Here is a 26,906-nt window from a genome sequence, read left to right as displayed (position 1 = left end):
TTCTTAAAAAAGAAAAGCTTTTAATTAAAGAAGGAAAAACAGTAAAAATTATCTTTGTAGATTTAAGGTGGAATATGTTACAGGGTCTTTCAGCTACAGACACTGGGAATACCCTCCCAGCCTAAGTATACAAGTACAAATTAAAATCCTTCCAGCAAAATACAAATCTGAACTCCTTCCAGCCAAATGCACATTTGCAAATAAAGAAAACAAACATCAGCCTAACTCGCCATCTCTTCCTAGTACTCACTGTTCTGAACTGATAAGAGCCTGTATCGGAGAGATTGGAGAGAAACCTGGTTGCATGTCTGGTCACTCTCAGCCCCCAGAGTGAACAACAACCAAACACTAACAGCAACACAGAAACTTCCCTCCCTCCAGATTTGAAAGTATCCTGTCCCCTGACTGGTCCTCCGGTCAGCTGACAGCCAGGCTACTGAACTTGTTAACCCCTTACAGTCAAAAGAGAGAGAAAGTACTTCTGTTCTGTTAACTGCTACTATCTGTTTATGACACCGGCTAACTCCAGGTGTGCGGGTCTGAAGTGGTTTGGGAACTGAATGCTAATGACAGTACAATACTGTCCAAGGTGGATGCTGATTTACATATTTAATTGGTATCCAAAGGGGTGTTTGGGGTTTTCCCAAGCAATGATTTGTGGCTGGTTCTGTATGGGTGCAGAGGCCCCTTCGCCCTGGGCTCGTCCTGTTGTTACCATGTGCTCTGGTGGTTTATGAAGTCTCAGACCTGGCTGCCTTCTCTTGCAGGTGAACGTCACTGTGGACTACATCAGACCTGCCAGCACCGCCACGGAGACTGTGCCTGCCTTCTCGGAGCGAACCTGTGCCACCGTTGCCATTGGAGGCATGTGAGTATCAACCTAGGCAGTCTGGAAACCCCGGGCTGGCTACCTGTGAGCATGGGCACAGAGTTAGCAGCTTTGGAGCCACAGCTGAGTGTGGTGATCATACCTGGCATTTCTGGTTTTCACTTTGTGCTGCAGACAACACCAAGTGCTGCTGCTTTGGATGTTTCAGTGTGGAAGCCCAAGTCCACATGTCAAATGTGTGTCCACGCCCCTGAGCAATGCAGTTCTCCCACCTAACCCCCGCGGTAAATGCAGACGAGCCCCAAGTCCTTGCGGCTTTTAGCTTTTCTGCATCTGCTGTGTCTCAGGGGCAGTAGCCCTCGCTGGGCTAGGCTCCGTGGCCCTCGTGGTGAGTGCAAATACAAGTAGGAGACGTGCCCCGGCTCTGCGTTTTTCTGCTGTGACTATTGGCAAGAATCTCCTGCCCGTGCTTAGCACAGTCAGTCTGCAAAGTCCTTTGCATGTATTAGTTCCCGCTCTGCCCTGCCTTGTGGGGGTTCAGTGTTCTCGGGCCCACTTCAGACAGGGAATCACAGGGAGAAAGCAGATGTGAGTCGCCCTCCATCCCTAAGGGAGTCGCTGGCCCAGCTGGGGTTAAAGCTTGTGGCTTCTGGTTCCCAGTCCTGCACTCACTGGCCATCCGCCCAAACTGCTGGTGTTTTACAAACAATGTCAAGGGGCCGTGCAGCTCTGAGGCCCCTGTGCTCAGATGCACGGGCTGGCCTCCACTCTGCCTCCTGCTGCTCTTCCCGACTCTTCTTTCCATCAAATGATTTACACATTATTTAACAGCTGCTCGAGTGCTTCGGAGCCAGGCAGCTGTGAGCAGGCTGTGCCTGCAGCCAGAGCCTGGCTCGTGGGTCTGTCCTGCTCACCCGTGGCCCTTTGCCGGGCTGCTCTAGCACCCATGTGTTGCATGAGGGGATGAGGTGCTGCTCAGATGCAGACACCCTTGGGGCCGCTGTCTCCACTGGCTCTTGCCATACCCATGGGCAGGAATAGTGCCCAAAGCCTGACACAGCTTAGGGGATGCTGAGGGCCTTGGGGGAAGGAGAGACTCTAAAGGCAGCTCTGAGCCCGTCGGTCTGGGATTTATTGACCGGGGGGTGCTCAGGAAGCACCAAATCACTTCGGGTCCCTGCACTGTTGGGACTTCCAGCAGGGCCTGGTTATTGGAGAAAGTTGGCTTATCACCTCCTGCTAGAGCAGGTAGCCCATTAGCCTCCCGTCGCAGAGCTGACAGTATGTGGCTGCCATGTGTCTCTGGGTGGCTTGCAGCCGTCTAGTGCAGGCTGCTGCCAGTCGGTGCAGGTGTCTGCAGCCTCTTGATGGCATGGGAGGGCCCCAGGCACCAACACATGCTCTTGGAGCCTGCAGCCAAACACTTCCTGTGCCAACTCCGCTCTGGCTTGTGCGTGGGATGAGTGTATCTGGGACATGCTCCCTTCCCCCAGCCCCTGGTAGCCATGACGGGGAGATTGTAGGATGGAAAGAGCCTCCTTCTGGCTGTTTGGGTGGCTGTGTTCTTAGTGTGTTGGGCTCTGTGCTGGGGGCCTTTCTTCCCAGCGGCTAGTTTGGAAAGCACCCCGAGTCCTTTGGGGTGTGCCCTTTCGGTTTTCAGTCCGAGGGCAGGTCTGGGCTTCAAACGGAGCCTTGGCAGAGGTCTGCCGCTGCAGCACTGTAATGGAGACGCTCTAAGCCAGCGGGGAGAGCTCCTCCCGCCGGCTTCATTACTCCCCTCCTGCGAAAGGCTGTAGCTGTGTCGCTGGGAGACACTCTCCTGCCGACACAGCACTGTCTGCACCAGTGCGTAGGTCGGGGTCACTGGGCGTGTGGTGGTTCCCCCCACTGAGCGACGTAGTTGCACCGAAATAGTTTGTAATGCAGACCAGGGCCAAGCCTACGCTCTGGAGCTGTGTAGCTGGGGGAGCCCTGCTGTGTGGAAGTCACAAGTCTGCTAGTTATCGAGCTTGAGTCTAATGAAGGCACTTGTGGCCGTGACCTTCAGCCAGGCTTGTGATGCCTGCTGCGAGCTCCAGCAGGCCCTGGGGGCAGCAGCATGTGGACGGTGCACTGTTCATGTGCTCCTCTCCCCTCCTCGGCACCAGGCGGGGAGAGGAGGGCTCAGAGAGCTGATGCCGAGATATGGAGCCTTGTGTCTCTGGCTTGCTGGCTGGAATCTGTCCGGGACGAGGGCTGTCGGGTCTGAGTCGAAGGGTTCGGTCTAGTTCCTAGTGAACAGACAAAAATCCACAGGCATCTAAGTGCCCCATGCCAGGCCCTCCCTTGAGGCCCCTTAATGGCAGAAGGACAAAGGGTTGAAAGGGCCATAGAGACTGACCTCCCTTCTCGCTCCAGGGGTGGGAGGCTACTCGTCAAGGCTGGGCCCGCCTGCTGGGAGGAGGGGGTGTTGTCTCTGGGGCAGCCCCATCTGGTTTCTTGGGAGACCATGGGGGCAGCATTCGTGTGGCACTTAGTGTGTTGTTAGTGGTTGGGCCTGCGACGTGCCAGGCACTTTGTGGGTGTTGGGCTGGCGTGGTCCCCAGCCTGACGAGCTGGGTGGCAGGAGAAGGGTGCTGGGGGTCTGTCCTTGTCCCTGCCCCTTGGGTTTGACTGGGTCACAGTGGGGGAGCAGGCATTACAGTTCCTCAGATGTAGTGGGGAGAATTGGCCTGGTCCTGACTGTCTATGTCCCACCGGGATGATGGGGATGGCTGGAAAGCTGGTATCCATGAGCCCTGCTCCCCAGGGGAAGACAGATCATTCCATAGTGGCTTGGCCTGATGCTGGCATTTGCTTCCTCCTGCATCGGAACTGCTACATGCAATGGCCTGTGGGGCTGCTGCAGGTAGTGGTGCCATCCAGGGGGCTCCTTCTGCCGCTCTGTGCCCTGCTCAGCACCGTGGTGTCCCACTGCCTTCCGGGGCACTCCCCATTGCAGGTTTGCAGCTCTCTCTCTGCATCTGCTCAGCACCGTGGTGTCCCACTGCCTTCCGGGGCACTCCCCATTGCAGGTTTCCAGCTCTCTCTGCATCCCTTAGGGGCGCTGCTCTGATGAGCTGCAGTCATAGTAGCATCGCTGGACAGTAGACAGAGGCAAATTCCCTTGCCCCACGTCTCAGGGTGCTGGTGACTGGGAGAGTGAAGGGCTGCCCTTCCCCTGGTGGGTGGCCATGCTGCAGACAAAGGCTCTCAGTCCAGGCAGCTGTTTCTCTCCCACCTGACACCTTCAGCCCCAAGGTGGGGCTGACTTGTGACACGTAAAGGGCCGTCCCGCTTGCTCTGACACACAAAGTGTGTTTGAGAGCCAGAGTGGCCTGTGGCGAGCGCCCGTCGAGGTGAGATCTATCGCTCGTGCTGTGCGCTGGGAACGAAGTGTGGGATGAGGGAATGCAAAGAGGCTTCTCTGGTGCTGGCTCAGCGAGGGAAGGAAGGGCTCTGAGTGGGTCTTGAGTTACCTGGCTGACTGTGTGTGCTGGCCAGCAGCAGCACTCAGCTGCTAAATAGCGTTTACATGTCCATTGCAGAGGCCTGGCTGGAATAGGGGAGGCTAGACAGGTGGAAAAGCCCAGCTGCCTCCTGCAGAGCGGGGCAGCGTAGCTCCTGCTTGCTAATGTGCTGTCTGGTCTCTGTTTAAATCCTCCCACTGGGTAGGGCCTGTATCACCTTGGCTTGCAGTCAGGGCTGTTCCATCGCATTGCTCCCAGCTATGGCCTTATGCGGCTCCGCAATTGCTCCTCCCCACCCCGCTGCAGGGCTGGCCCCTCCTGGACTGTTTCTAGCCCCACTGGGCAGGCTTAGCTCTTTTGATCTCTCCCCTTTGTTCCTGGGGTGTGTTCTGTGCCTCTTCTCTGAACTCCCTGCAGCTTTTCAATATACTTCTGGCAGCGCGGTGCCCGGAGCTGAATGGAGTGTTATGGGTCCGGGGCACCAGTGTCCAGACTTTGGAGGGACACTGGTCAGGACTGGGCACTTATACGGGTTACACCAAAGATAGAAGTAGCCCCCCACCAAGGACTGTCCGCCTCTGGATTAAGGCTTGAGCCAAGTGCTGGGGTGGGGGACGATACAACAGCCGGCCCCAGGAAGGCTATCCCTGCTCACTACTGCAGGATCTTGCACCTTCTCCTGAAACAGCTGGTGCTGGCCACTGAGGGAGACGGGACACTGGGCTGGGTGGACCTGGGCCTGGCACTCCGCATGCTCCTTGCCAGGAAAGGGCCATCTCCGCCTCGCCTGCTGCGATGAATTGCACTGACCTCTTTTCTGGCTGCTGCACCACAGAGCAAACTCCTGTCTGGCCTTGTCTCCCTTCCCACTGCCTCTGGCACTGCAGCTGAGCAGGCCCCATCCCCCACTGAGTGGCTGTGTCCCAGGGAATCCTCCCCCCCCCCCCCCCCGCTTGCATCTTTCCAGAGTGATCCTCGGTTTGTTTCAAACCCTACCTCCGTCTCTGCTTGCCTTGCCCTCCTCAGGCCGGGGCAGTGCTTCTCCCAGTCCAGTAGCTCTGAATTTCATCCGTATTCGGCTGTCTCCCTGCCCACTAACGAAGGGGTCAGATGATGTTGGCCCGGTATGCCGCAGAGCACCATGTCTGCCTAGTTTGATTGCGGCTCAGCTCGCCCTACGGTCGGTGTTTCTCGCCCAAGAAGCACGCGTCCCTGTTCTGCTGACGGGTTTCCTCTGTGAGGTTCAGAACTTACTGACTCCTGGGCGGGGGTAGCTGCATGGAATTGTCCCGTTTTGTCTCCTCGTGCTGTGGGTGCGTCATTGTTGGGACTGACAGGAGGTTCCCCGCAGCCCAAGGCTGGGCTGACCCCCATGACGATCGCTGTGCCGGAGAAGAGGTGCTAGTCTAATGGTTTCCGCTTGATTCCAGCTGATTTCATTATTGTGGTGTTTGTGTGGAAATCTAATCATTTAGCTGGGAAGGATTTTGGCACATTTGTAATGGGACATCTGGGACCATGCAAATAGGCTGGAGTCTTCGTCAGTGTTAAATGCAAGGCCTTTTAACTGCGCACAGAGGCAGGGTGCAGGGTACTCTGGATGTGAATGGTTTGTCCACAGGGATATTGGGGGAGGAGGGGTCGGGAAGCCAGTACCCAGGCAGAAGGAACAGCTCTCTAGCTTAGTCATATCCAGTCAGTGCTGCAGCCTTGGCCGTTCATCTGGGCGCAAAGCAAAGCGGAACGTGCATTGGGAGGCCGTCTGGCTGCGACCGGCAGCTGGGGTTACAAAATGCTGGAAAGGCCTTGGTGTGGTGCTGATCTAGAAGTGGTGGTTGCTCCTTTTCCAGGCTCAGGATTCAGAGGCGCCTGGGTGGGGAGAGAGCGTGATGGACTCCTTAACAAGAGATGCAACTTCCCTGGGTTACCCAGATTACCTGAGAGCAGCAAGGTGCCTGTGGCACCTGTGAGCATCCGGAGTCCCTGCAGCACTGCGGTAGGGAGGGGAGGGAGCTCTAGGATGGATGGGGTAGCTGGAGGGTGGTGCTATGCTGGCATATGGGAGCATCCGCCCAGTGAGGGTAGGGGTGCTCTGGGGCGTTGATGACATGTGGTCTGGGCTTGGGAGGCAGCCACAGAGTGGGAAGGAATAAGAATGGAAGCTAACCCAAGAGTCGCAGAACCCAAACTCCCCCTGCAGGAGCTCAGAGCCTCCCATGCCCTCAGATGCTCCGTATCTCAAACTGCATCATTACACGAGGTTCCTCTTCAGAGACGCGGCCCCCACGCAGCACCGTCTGCTGCTGTGGAGACAGCCATGCTGTGGGGGGAAGTCTGAAGGACTAGCCACTCCTGGGTCAGTAAATATTTATCTGTTCCCACCAGTCCTGCAGTTCCCCAAGTCAGCTGGAGCTTGTGGGAGTGAATCTCAGGGTGGGACCAGGAGGAGGGCAGGAGGATGAGGGTTCATCCTCAGCTGCTCTAAATCAAGGGGGCTGCGCTGGTTTCCGCCAGCTGGGGATCTGGCCCACCAGCAGCCGGCACAAAGCTCCCTACCCAGGGTAGTAGAGAGCTAAAGCAGCCATGCCAGCCAGCCACCCACACTCAGGGGAGGCCTGTCCATAGAGATACGTGAGCCCTTCTATCCCCGTTGTGTGTCCATATGTCTGGGGCTGAGTAAGCCATGCAGACGCCTGTTGCTTGGGGTGCTCCCCAGCCGGGCTCCGTGCTGGCGCAGCCTGGGTCGGAAGGAAGCATACGTCTGCGTGCTGTCACCTGCGCTTAGTGTCTCCAGCTGTAAATTGCTTTCAAATAACTTCTGAGTTTAATCCCCGTTTTGGGAGTGAAGCTGACGTGAAATTGCAGAGCTGCTGGTTGTGCTGATTTGTCGATGCTGCATGGCGTAATCAGAGAATGGTGAGGGGAGTTGAGCTGAAGGTAGGAGTTGGTTTGAAAGCGCATAGCTGTGGTGCTGATGGGGCCTGATCCCTGTGTGTGCTCACTCAGCACAGCCAGTGAGCGTCTCTGAGGAGCATCACTGCTGCTCACTCTCAACTGTTTGCTGAGCCGGCGCAGACGCCAGAGCGTGGGCTGGATTCCCTGCTGGGTCCCATCGCCTCGGTGCAGCTACTGACCACGTTGAATTGTTGTGTTCTGCAGTGCAGCCTGCTGAGGACAGTGGGTTCCTGGCAGTAACTGAAGGCAGAATTTGAGGGCATGAGGGTTGTGGAGCTGGGCCTGTAGGCCCTTTTTATTGTAGCTGGGGGGTGTGGGCAGAAAAGAGAACCTAGCTTGGCTCTAGGAGCCAGGGTGTTTGTATCACTGGCGATTTGTAGATTGCAAGGCCAGAAGGGACCATTGTGATCACCTGGTCTGACCACCATATGGCCCAGGCCAGAGACCTGCCCCTCTAGAGCAGAGCTGTTAGAAAAACATCCTGTCTGGATTTAACGATTCTGTGATGGAGAATCCACCTCGGCCCCTGGTGAATTGTTCCAGTGGTTAATTACTATTGCTATTAAAAATGTGTGTCTTATTTCTGGTATGAATTTGTCTAGATTCAATTTCCAGTCTTTGGATCTTGTTAGAGCGTCCTCTGCTAGGCTGAAGAGCCAGTGATCAAATACATGTCGCCACGTAGGTACTTACAGGCTGTGCTCAATTCACCCCCGAGCCTGCTCTTTGTTGAGCTAAAGAGATTGAGCTCCTGGAGTCTAATCATTTTGGTCTAATCATGAAAGTTTTCCGATCGTTTGATTGTTCTCGTGGCTCTTTGCTGACTGCTCTCCAATTCATCAACCCTCTTTGAATGGTGGCCACTAAAGCTGGACATGGCATTTCAACAGCAGGTGCTGGGAAATGGAAGTGTGTGTGTGTGTGTGGGGGGGGAGGGGGGCAGGGGGTCTAAGTGGATTTGTCTGGACTCATCTAGACAATAGACAATGCTTGCGTTGGCACGGGGAATGCAGCCCGTCCTGCATTCACCTGCTCAGCACGTGGACCTGCTTGTGGAGGTGCTGTGGTCGGTAGTGCCCGAAGTTTTACCTGCTTTCAGCACTGCCCCCTAAACTTGTTCTGAGCTGGAAAACCCTGTCCCTCAGAAACAAGACACCACCATACTGGAAACAACCCTCTTTGCTTCCAGAAACCCTACAATAACACCTACAGGGATCTGAGTATCTCTATGGGCTCATGCCCATCTTGCCGCCGTACCCTGGAATTCGAGAGGGGGATGTTGTTTTCAGTCCATCTCAGAGGGACCAGGGCCGGGATCCCTTAGTGCTCTGTCTAGTCTGCTGTGAGCTGGAAGAATGGTGCAGTGCCCACCCTCTGTCTCGCATGCATAAATGTGTGGGGAGGGAAGGTGAATTACAGGCTTCCTAGCCCTGGGCATCCCTTTAAGTGATGGCACTGGCTTCAAATCTAGGCTGGCCCAGGAGAATAGAGCAGCACCCCCTTCGTTAGCCGGAGCTCACTTGTCCCTTGGGGGGAGACTGGCTTGACAGAGGTTCCAACAGTGAAGCAAATGCCCTGGTGCGCCCTTCCCTGTGCTCTGAGTTCAGGGACCTTTCTCTTAGCACCTCTCATCACCCAAACTTCTGTGTCTCTGGCCATCCACTGAGACCTTTGTGTAACTGTAAGGACCCCCTGCCTCATCTCCAGCCACACATTGGTCACTAACCAGCTTTGAACCTGGGACCTCCGGAGCTGGGATACAGTTGTCTGGTGTCTGTGCTTTAGAGTGACTGTGTTGGTTGGTAGCAGTAGCAGGCTGTTATCCTGCAGGGGCAGTGCAGCACACGCTGCCAATATGCTGCATGTACACAGAAGGGGAACTGTTTGCAACTCCATGAGCTCTCTGCAGGTATGTGCAGCTGGGAGTTTGCAGAGGCTACACCCCACGTGGCTTTGGTCAGCAAGCACCACTGCTCTACAGCGGCTCTCGTTTTTTGTTGAGCGCAGGTAAGGTCAGAGGTTTAGATTCTGCTGTCACAACAAGACTGCAACAGGAGAGAGTCGGCCTAAGGAAAATTAAATAAATCCAAGGGAATCAGAATGGGCCCTGCCCCCACTGCCTCCAGATTCGCCCCGTGGGTGCAGGAGGGACTTGCAGCAGTTACCCTGTGAGATGAAGTGGGGGGACCCCTCACGTGCGCTGACTGGAATGGAGCGGCTGTGGGGTGGGCTGTTAGCTGAGTGGTTTTAATTGTACTTTCGGTTAACCATTGAACTCCATCTGAAAACAGGGACAATGTAGCTGGGGTTCGGGACCCCAGGGAGCACCTGTGTGAGTGTGGCATTACTGGGCCTTAGCGGAGCTGTTGTCTTTCCATGTTCTTCGCTGGCCAGCTGGGTTTGCATTTCCAATGCGCTGTGTTCGCATGAAGCGTGCGTGGGACCCACTGGGGCAGGCCCAGCTGCTGCTTTTATTTCTCTCGGAAGGGGTTAAATCGTATCTGACAGTAACCTCTGAGAACAGCATTCTGAGCTGGCAAGGGGGCACTTGAGGGCTGCTCTACACTACTGCTTAAGTTGATGTAACTTACCTTGCTCGGGTGTGAAAAAGACGACATCCCCCAGTGATGCAAGTTCCAGCGACCTACAGGTGTCCACACTGGCACTATGTCGGCAGGAGACGCACTCCTGCTGACATAGCTTCTGCTTCTTGCAGAGGTGGAGTAATTTTGCTGACGAGAGCGCGCTCTCCTCGCGGCATAGTGCATCTTCCCCAGACGTGAAGCTGTGCCGATGTAGCGCTGTAGTGTAGACTTGCCCTGAGTGTCAATGGTGCTCGTTTCTCCCTGGCGCTCTGACAGCCAGGGCAGGGGAGGACTTTGATGGTTTTTAGGAAGGTCAGTTTCCTGGCTGGAAATCATGTCTGCTGGGGGGGGTGGGGAGTTTGCCTCGCACTGTAATCACTGAGAGAGGCCAGAGAGCGGAGAGCTGTTAGCTGTACGGAGGTGCTGCCCAGCTTGCAGTACCCCTGTAATTAGCCCCTGTATCCCGCCTCTGCCCCATTCATTGCTGGGCTGAGCTCAGCCTGCCTCTTGTGTGCTGGACCTGTACCCTGTCTGCAGCTGAGAGCAGCAACTGCCTGTCCTCTGGCTCAGATTGCAGGGTCAGTGCTGCAGATCAGTGCTGGTGCCTTGTAGCTCTGGGGCCTGTTGTAATGACTGGCCTGTCTGTGCACAGGCAGCCGCTAAATGAGACTGCAGGCAAACATTTGCTTTATCCCCAGTGGTGGGCCCAGATGGTCTAAATACAGGGCTGGCAAGGCTGGGCACCTCCCCAAGTTTGCCTGGCTGCCATACGCACAGTGGGGTCAGGGGGAGAACTCCATTGTTTCCTTGTAGGCTCCACCATCTGTCTAGCCATCTCTTCTATCCAGATTGGAAGCTCTGGGGGCAAGAACCCTCTCTTGGGTTGGTTTGTCCCGGAGATCTTCCATGCACAGTTTAGGAAGGCAGCAGGCCGATCCCTGGTATCAAAAAGGTTGAGAAACACTGATCTAGAGCCTTCGTCTCTCTCTCTCATGACAATGCTTCAGAGCTTAACTTCCTAGAGCACTGGGCAACTCTCCCTTGCTGGTCTCTGCTTGGCAGCCACAGCGGGCTCTTGGCTGGAGAGGGCCTAAGCATGCGGCTTCGTTCATGTTTCCCATTGATCTCAACCACGTTGAGGCTTTGCAGTGTCTCCTGAACACCTGAGCGGCTTGCCGAGCTCCTGCCCCTGGCAGCGTGATGCCCCAAGGAAGGGAGTTGTTGGTGGTTGGGGCCACTATTAACTCCTGCCCACCCAAAATCCATAGCGCTAGTGTGTTTTGACACTGAAGGATGTTCTGCCCTGGAGTTCTTCCAGTGACTCTGATGCATGGATCTCACCACCCACCGCTGCTCTGCAGGGTGGGCACACAGCGCGCTGCTCTTAACTCCATGTCCAGACACTGCTTCTCCTGACTCCTTATGCCCATATCTCTCCCCTGTCTTTGTGTGTGGCATATGGGCCTGCACTGGTCCAGAGCACACGCTGGCAGTAGTTCCAGGATGCAAATTATTCTGGGCTCTTCTGACTGAACAACACTATCCAAAGTCAAGAGAAATGTAAGCAGCTAGGAGGAGAAGTTTCTGCGGATGGAAAGTCCTTTGAAACCCCCCTCTCCCCCACCAGATTTTCTGGGGAGAATTGTGAAATGAGTTTCACATTATTAAAGAGAAGCGGGGCGGGGGAAGGCAGCTTGAGAACGGCTGTTTTTCACTCTGGTATTCTTTAAGCAGCAAAAACTATATTTCATGGCCTAATAAGATTTTTCCACAGCAACTGGCTTTTCATCTGTGTTCTCCTATTCCCATTCTTTAATCTGGGTTTAACTGCGGCGCATCTCCTCTTTGCTGCTGCTCCAACAGCCCTTTCGAAATGCTTTTATGTCAAAAAGGAGCTGCGCGAACTGAAGTTGTTGTTCGATTTCCGTTTCTTGCTATCAGCTTGTTTGGGCCTGAAATGGGGCATCCTGTCCCCCAGGCTGAGAATCTTTGGATTCTAGGCTGCAGGAGAAAGAGGAGGCGGTAGAGTTCTCGCTGTGGCATTTTGGTTGCTACATTCCAAGGTCAGGAAGGACCATTATGACCTGCTGGTCTGACCTTCTGTATAGCACAGGCCAGCACTTCCCTAAAGTCATTTCTGTTTGAACTAGAGCCGATTGTGACGAACTGGGACTGTTCTTAATGTTTGCTCTGAACACTGTGTTGGTGCCTCAGTGTCCCCTATGCAGTTCCTAAGTATCTAGGTGGTGGGATAAGGGTGTGTGATTGCTACAGAGGAAGGGGCCAGTGCACCTAAGCGCGATGACTCTTGTTCCTAGCACTGGATATGGCCTCGGGCCTCCTCTGCAAATGGGTGCCAATACTGAAAGTGTTGGAGACAAGGGATCAGGTGACCTCCTGGCCCGGGAAAGGGGCTGACGCAGAGAGGAGGGGCTGAGGGTGGCGTAGTCTGGAGCTGGCTGGGAATGAGGATGGAAGGGCAGACCTAGGGGTCTGGCTCACTGCCGCCCCCCCCCCAGGAAAACCCCGCCCCCCCCCGGGGCCGCGACAAAGGGCCTCGGGGGGTCTCTGGTGTCGCGATCTGACCTAGAAGCTGCTGTTTTAGACTCTGTTTCCGTCATCCGAACAAACCTCTGGTTGGTTGTGGCCTGAGAGTCACGGTCTGACTTGCAATCCATGGGGGTGGCAGAACGGTGTGCTTCCGGAGACCCGGCCTGGTGGGTCGCATGTGGGAAAGCCCACGAGGGCAGAAGGGATGCTGATGCCAAGGGAGAACGGCGCCCGGGCGCATGGCCGAGGCGCCGCGCCACAGGAATGGTGGAAGACGTGTTGCTTCTGCCCTGACAGGAGTCTGGCTCAAGGGAGGAGGAGGCTCCCCCAGAGTCCTGAGCGGACTGGGAGTGGGGGAGGCGGGTGTCCAGGGGAGCATCGCCCGGTACCCGTGACAAGGGGTCACGAGGCAAGAACTGCAGAACGACACATACACACACACAATCAATTTAAGATTGTGTATTGGGGTAGTAGTTACCCAAGGGGTAAGAAGCAGCTTATGATTAGCTAGTACGAGTTAACAAACCTAAAACCACAATGGCTAAAATTCTACTAAACAAATGATTTACAAACAAATATGCCATTAGTAATAACTGAAGCTATTACAAGATAGCAAACAAACACGTCGATGACCGCAGAAACGTAGAACTCTATGTTGAAACACGTGAGTGAGAGAGAGGCTTCGAGGTATCAGGGGGCTCGTTTACGGGCATACAGCGGATACCGGACACGGTTCTCGCTCTTCTTCGTCTGCTGCAGCTGCAGCGGAACCCTAAAGTACTCACGTGATGACATCACAGGAGTTCATGGGGGGCCAAACTGGTCGTTTGCCTCGTGATTGGACCAAGCAACATGTTACACAAATGAGGGAGCAGGTGCAAAGGTTCTAGCGTCAGGCCACCAAGAAAGTGAGGTAATGCATAGTTGTGTAGATAGGTTCAATCCACTGAAATGAAAAAGAAGAGCCAGCATAGGTATGGACAAGTGGGATACACGGATGAGACAGGGAACCATTCTAAACGCCCCTTGGAAAGGTCTCTATGATGGGTAAAGAGTCTCAAGGCTGTCCTCTTCCGCGTCTGGGGCCTTCCCCACGCCTACTGGCAGGGTACATAGGAATTGGCAGTATGTCGGACCTGGTAAGACCCAGGCAGTAAAAAGTTCTGGTAGCAGCACTAATGCCTGTGCGCTCGATTCCTGTGTTCCTGCGAGAGGATTCATGGGCAGGTAGCAGCTTGTGGCGTACAATGATTTGGGAAACCACTGCTGGATCCCCGTGCTGACTGCGCCCATGTGAGCCAGTTACTCCGGGACCATATCGTAAGGAATCGCCTTCCCCACAGGAACTCTCCTGGCAACCTCTCCTCAGGGTCTGTCTCCGCACTAACGTCAGCCCGAGGTCCTTGGGCTTCCGCAAGGACGGGTTGGTCTCAACATCCCCGAACTAGGCAGCGTGGACAGGAGGGACCGACTTCTCTTGCTGCTGGCCTTGAGTCACAGCACTCGTCTGAGCGGTCCTGGGCGCTCGCCGCTCCTCCGGTGGGTTACTGCACCTCGGAGCGTGGTACTTCCCCGTGTCGTGGGGTGCAGTGCAACTTTGGCGACTGCTGAACTACGAGTCAAACCAGGGGCACTCGTGAGTCTACATAGGCCATGCCTGAACGGTCCCCTCCCACGTTACACGTCTCGTGGGCAGATTGGGTTACCCAGTCTGGGGCCTCCTTGGCCCCCCACGTACGATGTCACCTTGCCACGGGCAGCCTTGAATGTGTGTCCACGCCATGCCATCAGGGTCAGGATTAGGTGTCGTGGGCCCCGACACATGAGCCCAACACACCTCGGCGTGCGGCAAGCCGCCACCTCTGCGGCTCCGTGTGCCAGTACCCCATGACCTTCCTCCCATCTAACCTCGCGGGAACAACTAGCACCTCTTTCTCGGAGGGGAGCCCAGCCGCCACCCGGTAACAAGAACCAGGAGGCTGGCGCTTCAGCCCCCCAGAAGTGAGGACTGCTGGGGACTTTCCTCTTCCCTTCATAGTGGATGGTGCCAGCCCCCTTTCCAGGAATGTAGCCCATCTTCCGATTTGGTGTTTACCTCATCACCTTCGTGCGGGTTGGGTCGCTTGCGTGTGTCCCTGAGCTTGGGCACTGGGCCCGTATGTGCCACTCGTTGCACATTATAGAGCCCAATGTCTGCGTGGGTCCTGTGAGTGTCGGAGGACTGACACTGGATTTCCGCCTTTGGGGGGTCTCCATGAGCCACCCGTGGGAGGATCCTCCATGATGACTCTCTCTGGCTGAGGAGGCCTGCTCCATCGAGAACCTCCCTGCCATCCCTGCCGAACTGCTCCACAATTGGTCCGGCAAGTGGCTGCGTTGCTGCGGGGTGTTTCTCCGCGTTTTCTGTGCCCATCTACCACAGCCTACAGGTCGAGGGCGACTGCACATACAGGTTGCTACAGTCTACTATGAACAGGTCAGACAGTCTCTTTAGTTTGGGCCAGCTGTACACTTGCGGGCTACCCCGCGCCGGGCACCGTTGACCAGTTGTAGGTATTGGATCTCACGCCTTTACGCTGACATCCGGGAACTTTTCCGATACTATTCTAGGAGGTTCAGCCCAATACGGCGGAGTCAGGGGCACTGTTTTAACAGCTCGTAGTCCCCCGCCTTCCGCCCTTTCAGTCCGGCTGTAACCTCCACGGCCGTGGAGTTCCAGTAAAGGTGTGCAGAACTGCATCCTTTCTGCAGAGGGCACCCACTTGCAGTCGCAGGCATCTCAAGAGCCGTCAGGAATATCTGATGTCCTCGCCCCTCGCTACCCGGACCGGGGCAGAGCGCTATCAAGTTGGTGAGGCTTTGGGTCCGCCACTCAACTACCGAGCGGGCTTACGCTCCTCAGCTGGGCGCAGTCCGCTCTGTTTACGCTGTCTCCTTCTCCTCCAGCTCATGTTAACGCTGGTTCTCTCCTCCAGCTCATGTTGTTCGCTGTTCTCCTTCTCTCTCCAGTCACACGCTGACGCTGGGCTCTAGCATGTTTACTTGGTTCCCTCATGTTTACGCTGTCCCTCCCTCCACCTGCTTGCCTCATTTAACTCGAGCTCCCCGTTAAACCCTTTCCTTCCGCCAGCCATGGCTGCTCCAACAGCTGTCGAGCGTCGCCGGAGGATCCCCGCGGTAGCGGGGTGAGCTTCGCTGGCAGGATCCCTGGCGTGCCCGGGGGGTCATGTGCTGCCGGCATTCGCTGGGTTCTCCCCGCCCTTCCTCTAGGCTAGGAAGGCGGGGTCCGGGAAGCCCTCATCCGACGGCTGACCACTCCCCGGGGGACAGACACTGGTGACGGCGCGCTCTGCTGGACGCTCCCTCACAGAGACAGGGTATCCGTCTCCTCCTCAGCTTGGGCAATCACGCTGGTCCTTCGCAGTCTCCCTGGTGCGCAGCGCGCGCTGCTTGCACAGCTCCAGCACGTCAGCACTTGCCCGCTTGTCATGTCGTTCCTCATCCGTCTGCTGGCCGCTCACCCACGTCGCGGGTGCTGCGCTCCCGCTTCAGTGACCGATGCCAGCCTTCTGAGGTCACCACCCTCCTGCGGCAGGGGTCAGCGTGCAGACCCTCCGCCCTGACCGTCGCTGCAATCCCTCCGCGGGACCTGTTACTTGACAAAGTCCTCTCCACCTGGGCCACCGCAGGGGTTAATCACCCTTTGTTTTGACTGCTCCCAGTCACCGACTGCAGGAAAGCGCCGTCCACGGTGCAGTATCTTCCCGCGGCAGCCAAGTTATCCATCGGCCCATGCACCGCCTCTGGGCCACAGTGCTAGCACCATACAAGTCTTCATTGGACAGCAAGGATTACACCAGAAAAGAGCTATGACACAGACCAGAGCAGGCTACAAGACGGACCCCGTCCACTGAGTCCTGTGCTGGCGGGTCAGGGTGGCATTGTCCCACTTAGGATCCCCTGAATTCCTCCCACAGTCCAACCCAAACTGTCCTGCTTTTTCTCCTCCGCGAAACCCCTTTTTCCCCTCCTCGCCCAGGTGCTCCCCCCTCCCCCCTGCCGGGTTCGGATTACACCCTGACTACCTGTCCGCCACCTACAGACATCCCCTGCTTTCCCGTTCCCCACACCGACAGTCCCTACTCCTTCCCGTTCCCCACACACACAGCCCCTACTCCATCACACAGGCCATGGCTGCCTTCAGCAGTGTGGGCTGCAGCCTGGCTCCGTGTTTCTGTGAGCGCTGCTCTGGAGCCAGGCAGCTTGCTTTTGCCATTGTAACTCTCAACTCCCCAGGTGGGCTTGGCAGCTCACTGTGAAGCGAGCAGGTTTGATTGAAAATCTGTAGCCTTACGTAAGGCTGTTTAAAAAGCTTGTCCTGACTTAATTTAATCAAACCCTCCAAATAAAGTCACATCAGCATTCTCCACGGATGGCCACTGGGCAATGCTGGGCTCCTCTTCCAGCCTTCAGGGCTGTGCAGCAGAGCCGCTGGTCTGTCCAGGAATGGACTGCCGCAGGAGGATGGCTGCAAACTTCTCCCTGCCTGGGCACACCTTGCTGCTGGGGTGGGAATGGATCTGCCCTCTGGCCGAAATGCAGCCTGTGCGATGCTGCTGGGGGCGGTCCAGGACAGGGAAGGAGGGATCCCAGGTGTCACAGGTCCCAGTGCCTCCTGCTCCAGCCTCATCTTGCTGACTGAGCAAGCGCATGAAGTTCTGCTGGGTGTCAGGGGCATGAAGAAGTAGGTTGCTCTGACTGGAGGCTGTAGGAAGTGTTCCCTGCGTCTTCTCCGGCGCTGTCTGGCAGAGGGAAGCAGGCCTGGCCGGCACAGTGTGAAGTTTTGGCAAGGCTGCTCTTTATGCCGAAGGTGGGATTGTCAGCAATGGTGAATTCGGCCCCAAGCAGCTGCTGCTGCCTGGGCTGCCCAGGCAGGACGGCACGAGCATGTGTTGAATTTTGGCTTTGCAGTGCCTGGATGAGTCGCTCCAGCGCATGCTCTAGTCTCAGGTTGTGCCTCCAACCAATCTCTGCGAAACACCTGCTAAGCTAAAGCTCCCTGCCTGCTTCCAAAGCCCAGATAAAATCTTCCTAAATTAGAGCTTGTTTCCTTCTAATCAGCCCCAGAACGTATTAGAGAGCTCACTCGGGGGCTGGCTGCTGAGGTGATTTAACATCAGATTTTTAATGATTCCTCCATTAATCCTGGTATTCTGGGATTTAATGCTCACTGCCCTTTGACCGATGGAAATGAAGAGAACTTTGATTTCATGCATATTGGATCTGGCCAGATGCCAGCGCCAGGGTGAACTTGCTGTCCCCTCTAAATGGATATGATTCAAGCATGGGCGACTGGGAGGAGATACGCGCACAGGCTGCAGGTGTCTTACGGGCCTCGTGCATGTAGCCTGGGCATCCTCTTTGTTGGCCAGGCAAGTTTTGAGTTGCTGTGCCTGGGAGATTGGGTCCCTCCCACGAAAGCTCATGCTCCAAAACATCTGTTAGTCTATAAGGTGCTACAGGATTCTCTGCTGCTTTTATTTTTTCCCTGATGTTGCATTCTACCCCAAGGAGTCCTGGACCTGGATCCATTCTGCAATGGAGGAGCCATTCGGCTTTCTTCAAAGCTTGGGGGTGAGGGATTGTTTTAACCGCAGCCTGTCTTTTCTCTGTTTTCTGGACATGTACAATGGCCTGAGGTTTGGGCAGGTGGGGGTCTCTGTGGCAGCGTGTGGATGGTGCTGTTCTGGATCTGGGCGAGTACAGTGACATGGAAGGGATTCAGTTATCGATCATTATGCTAATTCTGAGTAACAGATGGTAGCCGGTCCTGTAGCTGAACAGGAGCGCTTGCAGGAAGGGGATTAACCTGCAGCCAGTGTTGCAGCCATGCACACTACCAAGACAGGGCGATCTGTTCTAGTATCCCCGTTAGGCCGCGGGCTTTGCCAGCAGCTCTCGCCTCACATCACCGGGAGGCAGATCGGGGCTGCTGAGTTCACGCCGTGCTCCTCGGCGCTGGGAGCACCAGGGCTATCTTGAGGAAGGGCTGACAGGTTAAGGGATATTTAGTGCCAAGGTTGAGTCTCCTCATGCCAGCGAGGGGTGAATTGTCACATGAAGGATGAGGATCTGCATGGAGGAGTGGGGAGCCCTGCAGGTCCCACAGCCAGGGGAGAGGCAGGAGAAGTTCCTTGCTTTCATAAGCTCTCAAAATTACAGCTGCAGCCCTGGGATGCTCGGCGGAGGTGGGCTCCCATGTAGCCCTGCAGCACCCCTTGCTTTGAGGAGCATCTTGAAGTGTCCAGCATCCCATCCAGGCTCAGGGGTCCCCAGATCTGCATGAGGCCTGCTGAGCTGCGGAGCAGGGCATAGTCCGTTCTCTGACCCCCGTGGTTGGGCTGTGGCACAGGGGTCGGTGAGGTGCTGTTCACAGCTGGAGCAAATACCTGGCATCACTCCAAAACGTCTGTGCCTAGACTCCACTAACCCCTCTGCCGTGCTGCTCTTGGCTCTCACCCTCTCATGCTTTGCCATGTCTAAAGCTTGTATTGTAGGCTCCGTGGAGGAGGGGCCATGTTGTTCCAGGACTCCTGTGAAGTGCCCTTAATGCTCTTCAGGCCACTGCAAAGTCAGGACTAACAAGTCCCAAAACATTTGCCACTTGTGCTGTGGAGGAGTGTGGCACCTGCTCAGTAATGCACAGCAGCTCTACCTGGATGCTTGGGTCCAGAGCTGGAGATTCCTGGGTCCAGTCAGACCTGCAGAGGGAATTGGTCAGCAGGGCTAAGACACTAGGGTTGTCGTCCTCCCCGTCCTGAGAGCGAATGCTGCCCTCAGTGTGGCTGTAGTGATTCAGCCACCTGCCACCATCCGGGGATGTCTCAGCTGGAGGCCTGGGGCGTGGGAGAGGAGAAGGGATGGAGTGGAGCCTGCACAGCCCACTCTGCCCATGCAGGTCTCTCCTCCAAGGCCTCCCCTGAGTTTGCACATGCAGGTGGGGCAGGGTCTCTAAGCCTAGCTGAGCTCTGAGGCCAGGGTGCTGGGCTCCTTTTCTGCCCCACAGAGAGCAGAGCTGAGGGGGTTTTGGAAGGCGATATCCCGAGAGAAGCTCTGATGCTCAGTGCTTCACGGGCGCTGGGCTGCTTGAAGCGCTTTGATGCCGTCCTGGGAGAGCAGGACAGGAAAGCCCCAGTCCTCGATACGGGGCAGAGCTCGAGCAGCGGCTGGGTTTGGGGTCCTGGGTTCTGCTGCAGAGTGACTGTGCCATTGAGAAAGCGCTTTCGCCGCCTTCTCTCAGTTTATTGGCTTGGAAAATGAGGATGTCCAGGCTGCTCCTTCCTGCGCAGTGTGTTTGCGTGGAGCTCGTCGCTCCTCGGCTGAGAGCTGCGATCAGCGCAGAATAAATTACGGTGATGAAATGGGAATCCGGGTCCTAAGCTGAGATGAGGTCACAATATTTCACAGGATCCAGACTGCTCCTTTCCTGATGCTCTTGCTCTATCGAGGTTAGTCCTCCAAGAGAATTTCCTTATCAGGCACCAAGTGGTACAAAGCGAGCAGAGATGTCTTCATTGCACAGGGCTGGGAGTTATTGAAAGGGACGTTGTCAAGCAGGTCCAACTCCACATGTGACCTTGCCTTGACATTGTTGTGGTTTAGCAGGGCCCCTCTAGGATAAGGAGCCTGGTTTTATTTCCCGGTGTCCTGTGCCAGACGGAGTGACCTGCAACAAGGGCAGCCTCACACCCGCGTTCTTTAGCTCTCCTCTGGGTGTGCTGGATTCACAGTGGCTAAGGAGCAGTCTGCAGCGCGGTGCTGGCAGCCTCCTTCAGCTGCCTCTGAGGGAGTGAGGAGCACAAGAGTTGGGGCAGGAGCCATCAGAATGCAGGGTTTGTGGGGCACCAGTAGAGCTCTGTGGGGGGTGGGGTGGGGACAGCAGGAGGCTGTGGGTCAAGATTGACAGGATCTAGCAGAGCTGTGTATGGTGGTGGGGAAAACCTAGGGCTGGGCTCACAGGAGGTAGCAGGAGTGAGGGGCATTGGCAGAGCTGGATGTGTGGGGAGCCCAGGGCTGGGCTAGCAGGGGGCCGCTGGGCAGGACTGGGGGGCACCGGCAGAGCTGGGTGTGTGGGGAGCCCAGGGCTGGGCTGGGCTAGGCTAAGCTAGCAGGGCGCTGAGGGTTGGGACTGGGGCATTGTCAGAGCTGGGTGTGGGGAGCCCAGGGCTGAGCTAGCAGGGGGCTGCTGGGCAGGACTGAGGGGCACTGGCAGAGCTGGGTGTGGGGAGCCTAGGGCTGGGTTAGCAGGGGGCTGCCGGGCAGGACTCGGGGGTGCTGGGAGAGCTGGGTGTGGGGAGCCCAGGGCTGGGCTAGCAAGGGGCTGCTGGGTAGGACTGGGGGGCGGGGGCCACTGGCAGAGCTGTGTGGATGGGGGTTCAGCCCTGGAATAGCAGGAGGCACTGCCCATTAGCTCTGTTGATGAAACGACAATGTTGCATGGCATCTGAGCACACCCTGCATGATCCTAGACCCAGAGCTACAAGCCCTAAACTCTCTGGGCACCGAATTCACCCAAGCACTGAAGGAGAGACTCGCACACCACGCTGTTCCCTTGTTCAACGGCCGGGTTTATGGCTCTCTTCCAGCCCAGCTTGCTCTCAGCTCCAGGAATTGATTTCTCAAACCCTCCAATTTAAGCTGGGCTGCAGTTCCAGGAGCGGGGTATGGGATGGAGGGTGGGCGCAGGCAGCATGACTCAAACCACACACGGCGCTGTGCAGGGTTGGGGGACTAGGTCCAGTCCTCGCTGTAGCTCTCGGCTCCAGAGTGGTGGTGGTGGTGCCTTGCAGGAGACAGAACAATGGCTATTGCACAGATGCTTTGTCCCGGAGAAGGTGAGCCGTGGCCAGCCCAAGCCCTGCTAGCATTTCCTTAAGCTCTGCAGGGAGAAGGGAGCCCCGATGAAGGATTCTGTGGTTTGGGCCCAGGGCAGGGCTTCAGCAAGACTTCTCTTTTGTTTGTTTTGTTTTGTTTTTTTAACAGTCCCACAATGTTCTTGTAAGAATGCTGGAGAAATATGAGCTTGGCAGAACTACTGTTAAGTGGACACACAATTGGTTAAACAACCACTAAGAGTCACTATTAATGGACAGATGTCGGATTGGAAGGAGGTCTCAGGTGGGGTTCCCCAGGGATCTGTTCTGGGGCCAATGCTCTTTAATGTCTTTGTCAGTGTCCTGGATATAGGACTAGCGAGCAGACCAATCAAATTTGCAGATGAGACAAAGCTAGGGGGGCTGCCAACATTTTGGAGGCTAGAGCTAAAATTCAGCAGGATCTTGATAAATTGGAGAACTGGGCTGTAGACCCCAATGAAATTCAACCAAGACAAATGTAAAGTGCTCCACTTAGGGAAGGAAACACACAAATACAGAATGGGGGATAACTGGCTTGGCAGCAGCACTGCTGAGATGGATCTGGGAGCACCACAACTGTCAGCAATGCGATGCTGCTGCAAAATTTCAGGTTGCATTAACAGAGCTGTTTCAAACAAGTCACTGGAGGTGACAATACCGCTCTACTCGGTGCTGGTTAGGCCTCAGCTGGAGTACAATGTCCAGTTTTGGAGACCAATGTCTAGAAAGGATGTAGAGAAACTGGAAAGAACACAGAGGTGAATGGCAAAGATGAACAAAGGGCTGGAATGCAAACCACATGAGCAAAGGCTGAAGGAACGGGGTGTGTTTAGTTTGGAAAAGAGGAGATGAAGGGGGGAAGTGATAGCGGTCTTCAGATACTTGGAAGGCTGCCATAAAAAGATGGAGAAAAGCTGATCTCTTGCCACAGAGGGCAGGACAAGAGGCAGTGGGCTCAAACTACAGCAGAGCAGTTTGAGATTAAATCTCAGGAAAAACTTCCTAACTGCAAGAGCAGCAGGACAATGGAACAGACGCCTTGGGAGGTCGGGGAAGCTCCTTCCCTGAAGGTTGTCAAGAGGAGGCTGGAGCCATCTGTCCTGATTGGGTTAGACACAACAAATCCTGCATCTTGGCAGGGGGTTGACTAGATGACCCTTGCGGTCCCTTCCAACCCCATGGTTCTGTGGTGAGCAGCAAGGTTCAAAGCTGGTCACTGGTTCAAGCCCAGACAAGGTCAGTAACAGCAGACAGTTGTCCCTGTCAGATGCGCATTTGCAGCCCTAACTTAGTGTCCTAGAGGAGAGGTGCCAACATCCCAAGTGCATCAGTGCAGCTGGCTCTGGCTGTTTTCCTTTGTGGGCACCTTGGCAGAGAGATGGAGGCTGGGAGAGCCAGGGGAGCTGAGCGTCTCCCACCAGAGCTGGGAGAGCATATGTGTTAAGCGGGCCCGGACAGCACTGTCCATTCTGCGACGACGGGTTCCATTGCTGGGACCAATGCCGGGGCCTCTGCTGGCGTGGGAGGTGACTTGGTCAGTGTGTGGGCACTTGCCCATGGAAAGGAGATCTGACAGCCTTGCTAAGGGAGGCAGAACAACATCCAATGGGTGGGACTCGAGGTTAGACACATGCAGCCTTGAAAGAAGGTGCCATTTCCTGGGAGCGAGGCTGATTGGAACAGTTCAGTGGGGCGGTGGTGGGCTCACTGTCTCCTGGAGTCTTTTAAGAAGAGGCTAGATATGTTTCTAAAAGCGCTGCTTTAATCCAGCATTGGCCTGGATGGTTGTGGTGGTCCTTCCTGGCCAGGGAGTCTGTGAATCCCTCTCTTCATCCCCTTCCTTCATGGGGGGGTGTGGAGACAGGGATTGCCCTCAGTATGCTCAAAACACTCGCAGCTCTGCTTTAAGATAATGATTATAATCATACTTCAGGGCTTCAGCTGGCTGCCGGCAATGGTCAGGAAGGAATCGCTCCCCCTCTGCCGTGCATAATTAGTGAGGCGTATTTTGGGTTTTTTCCCTGCCATCCTCTGAAGTATCTGAAGATATGGGACACAGACTTTTAATAATAATGGAGATATCTTATCTCCTAGAACTGGAAGGGACCTTGAAAGGTGGAATCCAGCCCCCTGCCTTCACTAGCAGGGCCAAGTACTGATTTTGCTCCAGATCCCTAAGTGGCCTCATCAACCCTAGGAACAGCAGGCCAATGCTCAAATCACTAAGCTATCCCTCTCCCCAGGGAGGGTAGGCCGGTGCTGTGATGTGATGCAGAGCGTCTTCTGGCTTAGATACCTGGCTTGTGACTCTTGCTCATGTGCTCAGGGTCTAACCGACCCCCAGATTTTGGGTCAGGAAGAGGTTTCTCCTCAGGTCAGGCTGGCAGGGACCTTAGAGTTTTCGCCTGCCTCTGCAGCGTGGGGCATGGGTTGCCCGGGCAGGGCTAACCTAATGGCTTTGTGCCATCGGGCATTGCTGGCACCGTGGTCTCTCCCTGTGGCTCACCATTTGCTCTCTCGCGATCTGAAATGCTTTGGTCTCAATACAAGGGTCGGTGGGTGAGATTTAAATCGGGCCAGATGAGATGGTCCTTTAGCCTTAAACGCTGTGAAACTCCATTAAAACGTAAGTCGGGCTGGAGCCAAGCTGCCTGCACTGGCTGGGGTCTTCCCATCAGCCTGGCCGTACCTGGCCCTGCCTCCCCTGCAGAGGAGTCGGTGTCCTGCGAGAGCCCAGGTGGCGGTGCCCGTTTCTTTGCCATTCCGCGCTGCTCGGGGGAGGCTGCACAATGGGAGAAAATGCCAGCTACTTTACTTGTCTTAGAAAAACCATAACTGTGAGATCGCTGAATAAATGAAGCCATCAGCTAGAAGTGGCAACAAGATTACAATGCTTCAGAAACCCTGGGTGCAGGATGAAATGGTCTGTTTAGGGAGCGGGGAGCCGACTTGTGTTTTTCTCAGTGCTTTACTCGTCTTCAATCCCCACTCCCACCCCCAGGATCTCTTGCTCCTGCTGCCTGAGCGTTCCTGTACAACACAGTTGGGTTAAGGGTTCAACTGACATGCACGATTTCCTCCTGTCCCTGTGGAGGGTTGATTCCTGCCCTGGGCTGGGCGCCTGCCCAGTCCCCCCCCAACTCCATGCAACGTCAGCAAGTCCCAGGGCAAAGGAGCTGCAGGACTGGGGCAGATGTGGCCTGGTATCCTGCCTTCACTTGTGTCAGTACCAGAAGGGTGGGGATGTGCCTGAACCGCTCTCACTGTCTGAGGTACCGTACTTGCCTGGCTGTTACTGTATTATCACAATCTCCTCATGTCCGTATCCTGCCAGCTCCCTTGAGTGGCTGGGCAGGGGTTCACCCACATACTCTGGGGAGAACTGAGCCCCAGAGCAGCAGTGTGGCAGGCCCAAGCTCACAGTGGCAGTGATGGGGTAACCTGCCCCCCTTTGCGGGTAGCCTGGCTCTGAAGCCAGGACAGTGGATGGGCCCTTCCAGATCTCATCTATCGTGTTGTTGTGGTGCTGCTCTAGCTGTGTCTTCAGGCTTCTCTACTGCAAAGTCACAGCCCGTGGGCTCTTGCTCACCCTCTGCCGAGGGGCCCCTGGCCAACGGCACACTGAGCTGGCGTGTGTGGGCCCCCTAGTCTTTGTGCACAGGGATGGGAAGTGGCTGGGAATGGAGCACACTTATCCTGTGTCTCTATCACTGTTGGCCATGGCCCGGAGGAATGCAGGCCTGGGGCGTGAGTGCTTGTCACAGGCATTTACCTGCTGCTTGCAGACCTGGGAAGCTCTGAGATCCGGAGGTGCGAGTGGTGGCTGTTGTGCTGTGCCAGGCTGATAAGGTCTGTCCGGTGATGAGGAGGGCCCCTTGTTAGGCCAAGTGAACACTATTGTCAGGATGTCCTTGCCAGGACCTTCAGTGCTGGCTTTCTCCACGGCTGCTCCCAGAGCAGAGCTCACAGGAGGTGCCGATGCCAGGCATGGTAGCACCAGCCCTGTCCCCTGTGCTCCAGCAGGCTGAGCTGTCTGGTTGCATCAGCCCTTTGTTGTGAGCTGATTATCAGTGGCTGGGGGGCTCTGAATTCCTTTGGAGTAGGACTGTCCAAGGAGAGGCTGTGGCTCCCCACCCGCCCCTTATTGCCCAGGTCAGTGGGCTGGAAGCGATGGCCCAGGGTATGGCTCCTTGCCAGAGGCAGATCAGTCTCAAGAGCTGAGATGTCTTTGTTGTGTGTTGGGCCCCTCTGGCCAAACGTGGAAGCTTGTGCTGGGTGCGCACAGAAGCAGGAGGCAGGCTCCTGGTGATGGCTCTCGGGCTTGTCCTTCGGAGGATTTCAGTGCTTTCTCTTGTAGGCCGGTCAGTATTAGACCCATATGCCAGAGCTGGAAGCTGAGGTGGAGCTGCCATGAGGGACCATGGGCAAGTCACCCTGAGTCAGTGACGGGGCTGGGAAGAGTGCAGGAGACCAGGATTCCTGGGTTCCACCTGCCGGCTCCCCCCCCTTCTGTGTGTGGCAGTGGCTTTTCTGGGGGAGCAAATGGGGATGGTGAGCATGGGGTTCAACTACCCTCTTTGGGTGCTTGCTCATGTCTATTCCAATATAGGTGTGCGCCCATCGCATGAATTGTTGCAGGAAGACTTCCCTCCTAGTGGTATCAGTTGGCTCAGCTCTGGTGTCCCTGGAGTGGCACCTCCATGGCACGGCATCACCTTGGTTACATACTCCAGCTTCTGGAGGGAGGCTGAGATTTCTCTGTTCCGGCTGAAAACGCGTCAGGCGGGTGAGTGGTGTGGAGCTGCACCCGTCAACAGTGCCCTCCCTTTGCCAGCCTTCCCTGTACTCCAGGGCTGCAGCAGTGCCACAGACTCAGACCCCAGCAGGCGATTCTGAAACGGAGATTTTCTCTTCTTCCTGGCATGGCTGGCGAGAATTCCCCTCACCTGGAGCACTGCCGTCCACCCCAGAGGTGGCTGCATTTCAGCTCCCCTGTGGTTAGCATAGGTAGCTGAAGCTCTTGCAGGAGCTGGGGGAAGCACTGGACCAATGTAAAATTGGAGACAGTAGAATGGCAAATGGTCTCAGTTTGCCGAAAACCGTGTCTCTACTTCCTAAATGTGCAGGGGAGGATAGAGTCTCAGATCAGCTCTGCCCCTTCCCCCTGTGCCAGTTGCCTCCAGAGCCCGATGGCTCTGAGTGTGCCAGGGCTGGAGCAGGGGTTTGGGCTGCTTGGCATAGGGAAGAGAGGAGCGCAGCTAGTGCCTTTCCCATAGCTGCTGTGCAGGTCTTGCTGTATTTTGGGCTGTATAAGTAGGGGCATTGCCAGCAGATCAAGGGATGTGATTATTCCCCTCTATTCCACACTGGTGAGGCCTCATCTGGAGTACTGTGTCCAGTTTTGGGCCCCACGCTACAAGAAGGATGTGGAGAAATTGGAAAAAGTCCAGCGGAGGGCAACAAAAATGATTAGGGGGCTGGAGCACGTGACTTCTGAGGAGAGGCTGAGGGAACTGGGGTTATTTAGCCTGCAGAAGAGAAGAATGAGGGGGGATTTGATAGCTGCTTTCGACTACCTAAAAGG

General features: G+C 55.8%; 1 protein-coding gene across 1 annotated transcript in view; it reads left to right on the top strand.

The window, feature by feature from the left end:
• Positions 1 to 26,906, top strand: part of SND1 (staphylococcal nuclease and tudor domain containing 1) — a 446,649-nt gene that overhangs the window by 272,052 nt on the left and 147,691 nt on the right. Inside the window, exon 12 of the mRNA XM_075061914.1 lies at positions 768 to 868. Within this exon, the coding sequence (XP_074918015.1) occupies positions 768 to 868 (101 nt within the window). The remainder of the gene's footprint in view (positions 1 to 767; positions 869 to 26,906) is intronic.

This window comes from Chelonoidis abingdonii, chromosome 1, assembly GCF_003597395.2.
Source record: "Chelonoidis abingdonii isolate Lonesome George chromosome 1, CheloAbing_2.0, whole genome shotgun sequence".
In the NCBI taxonomy this organism is placed as follows: domain Eukaryota; kingdom Metazoa; phylum Chordata; order Testudines; family Testudinidae; genus Chelonoidis; species Chelonoidis abingdonii.
This window is presented reverse-complemented; position numbering and strand designations above follow the sequence as displayed.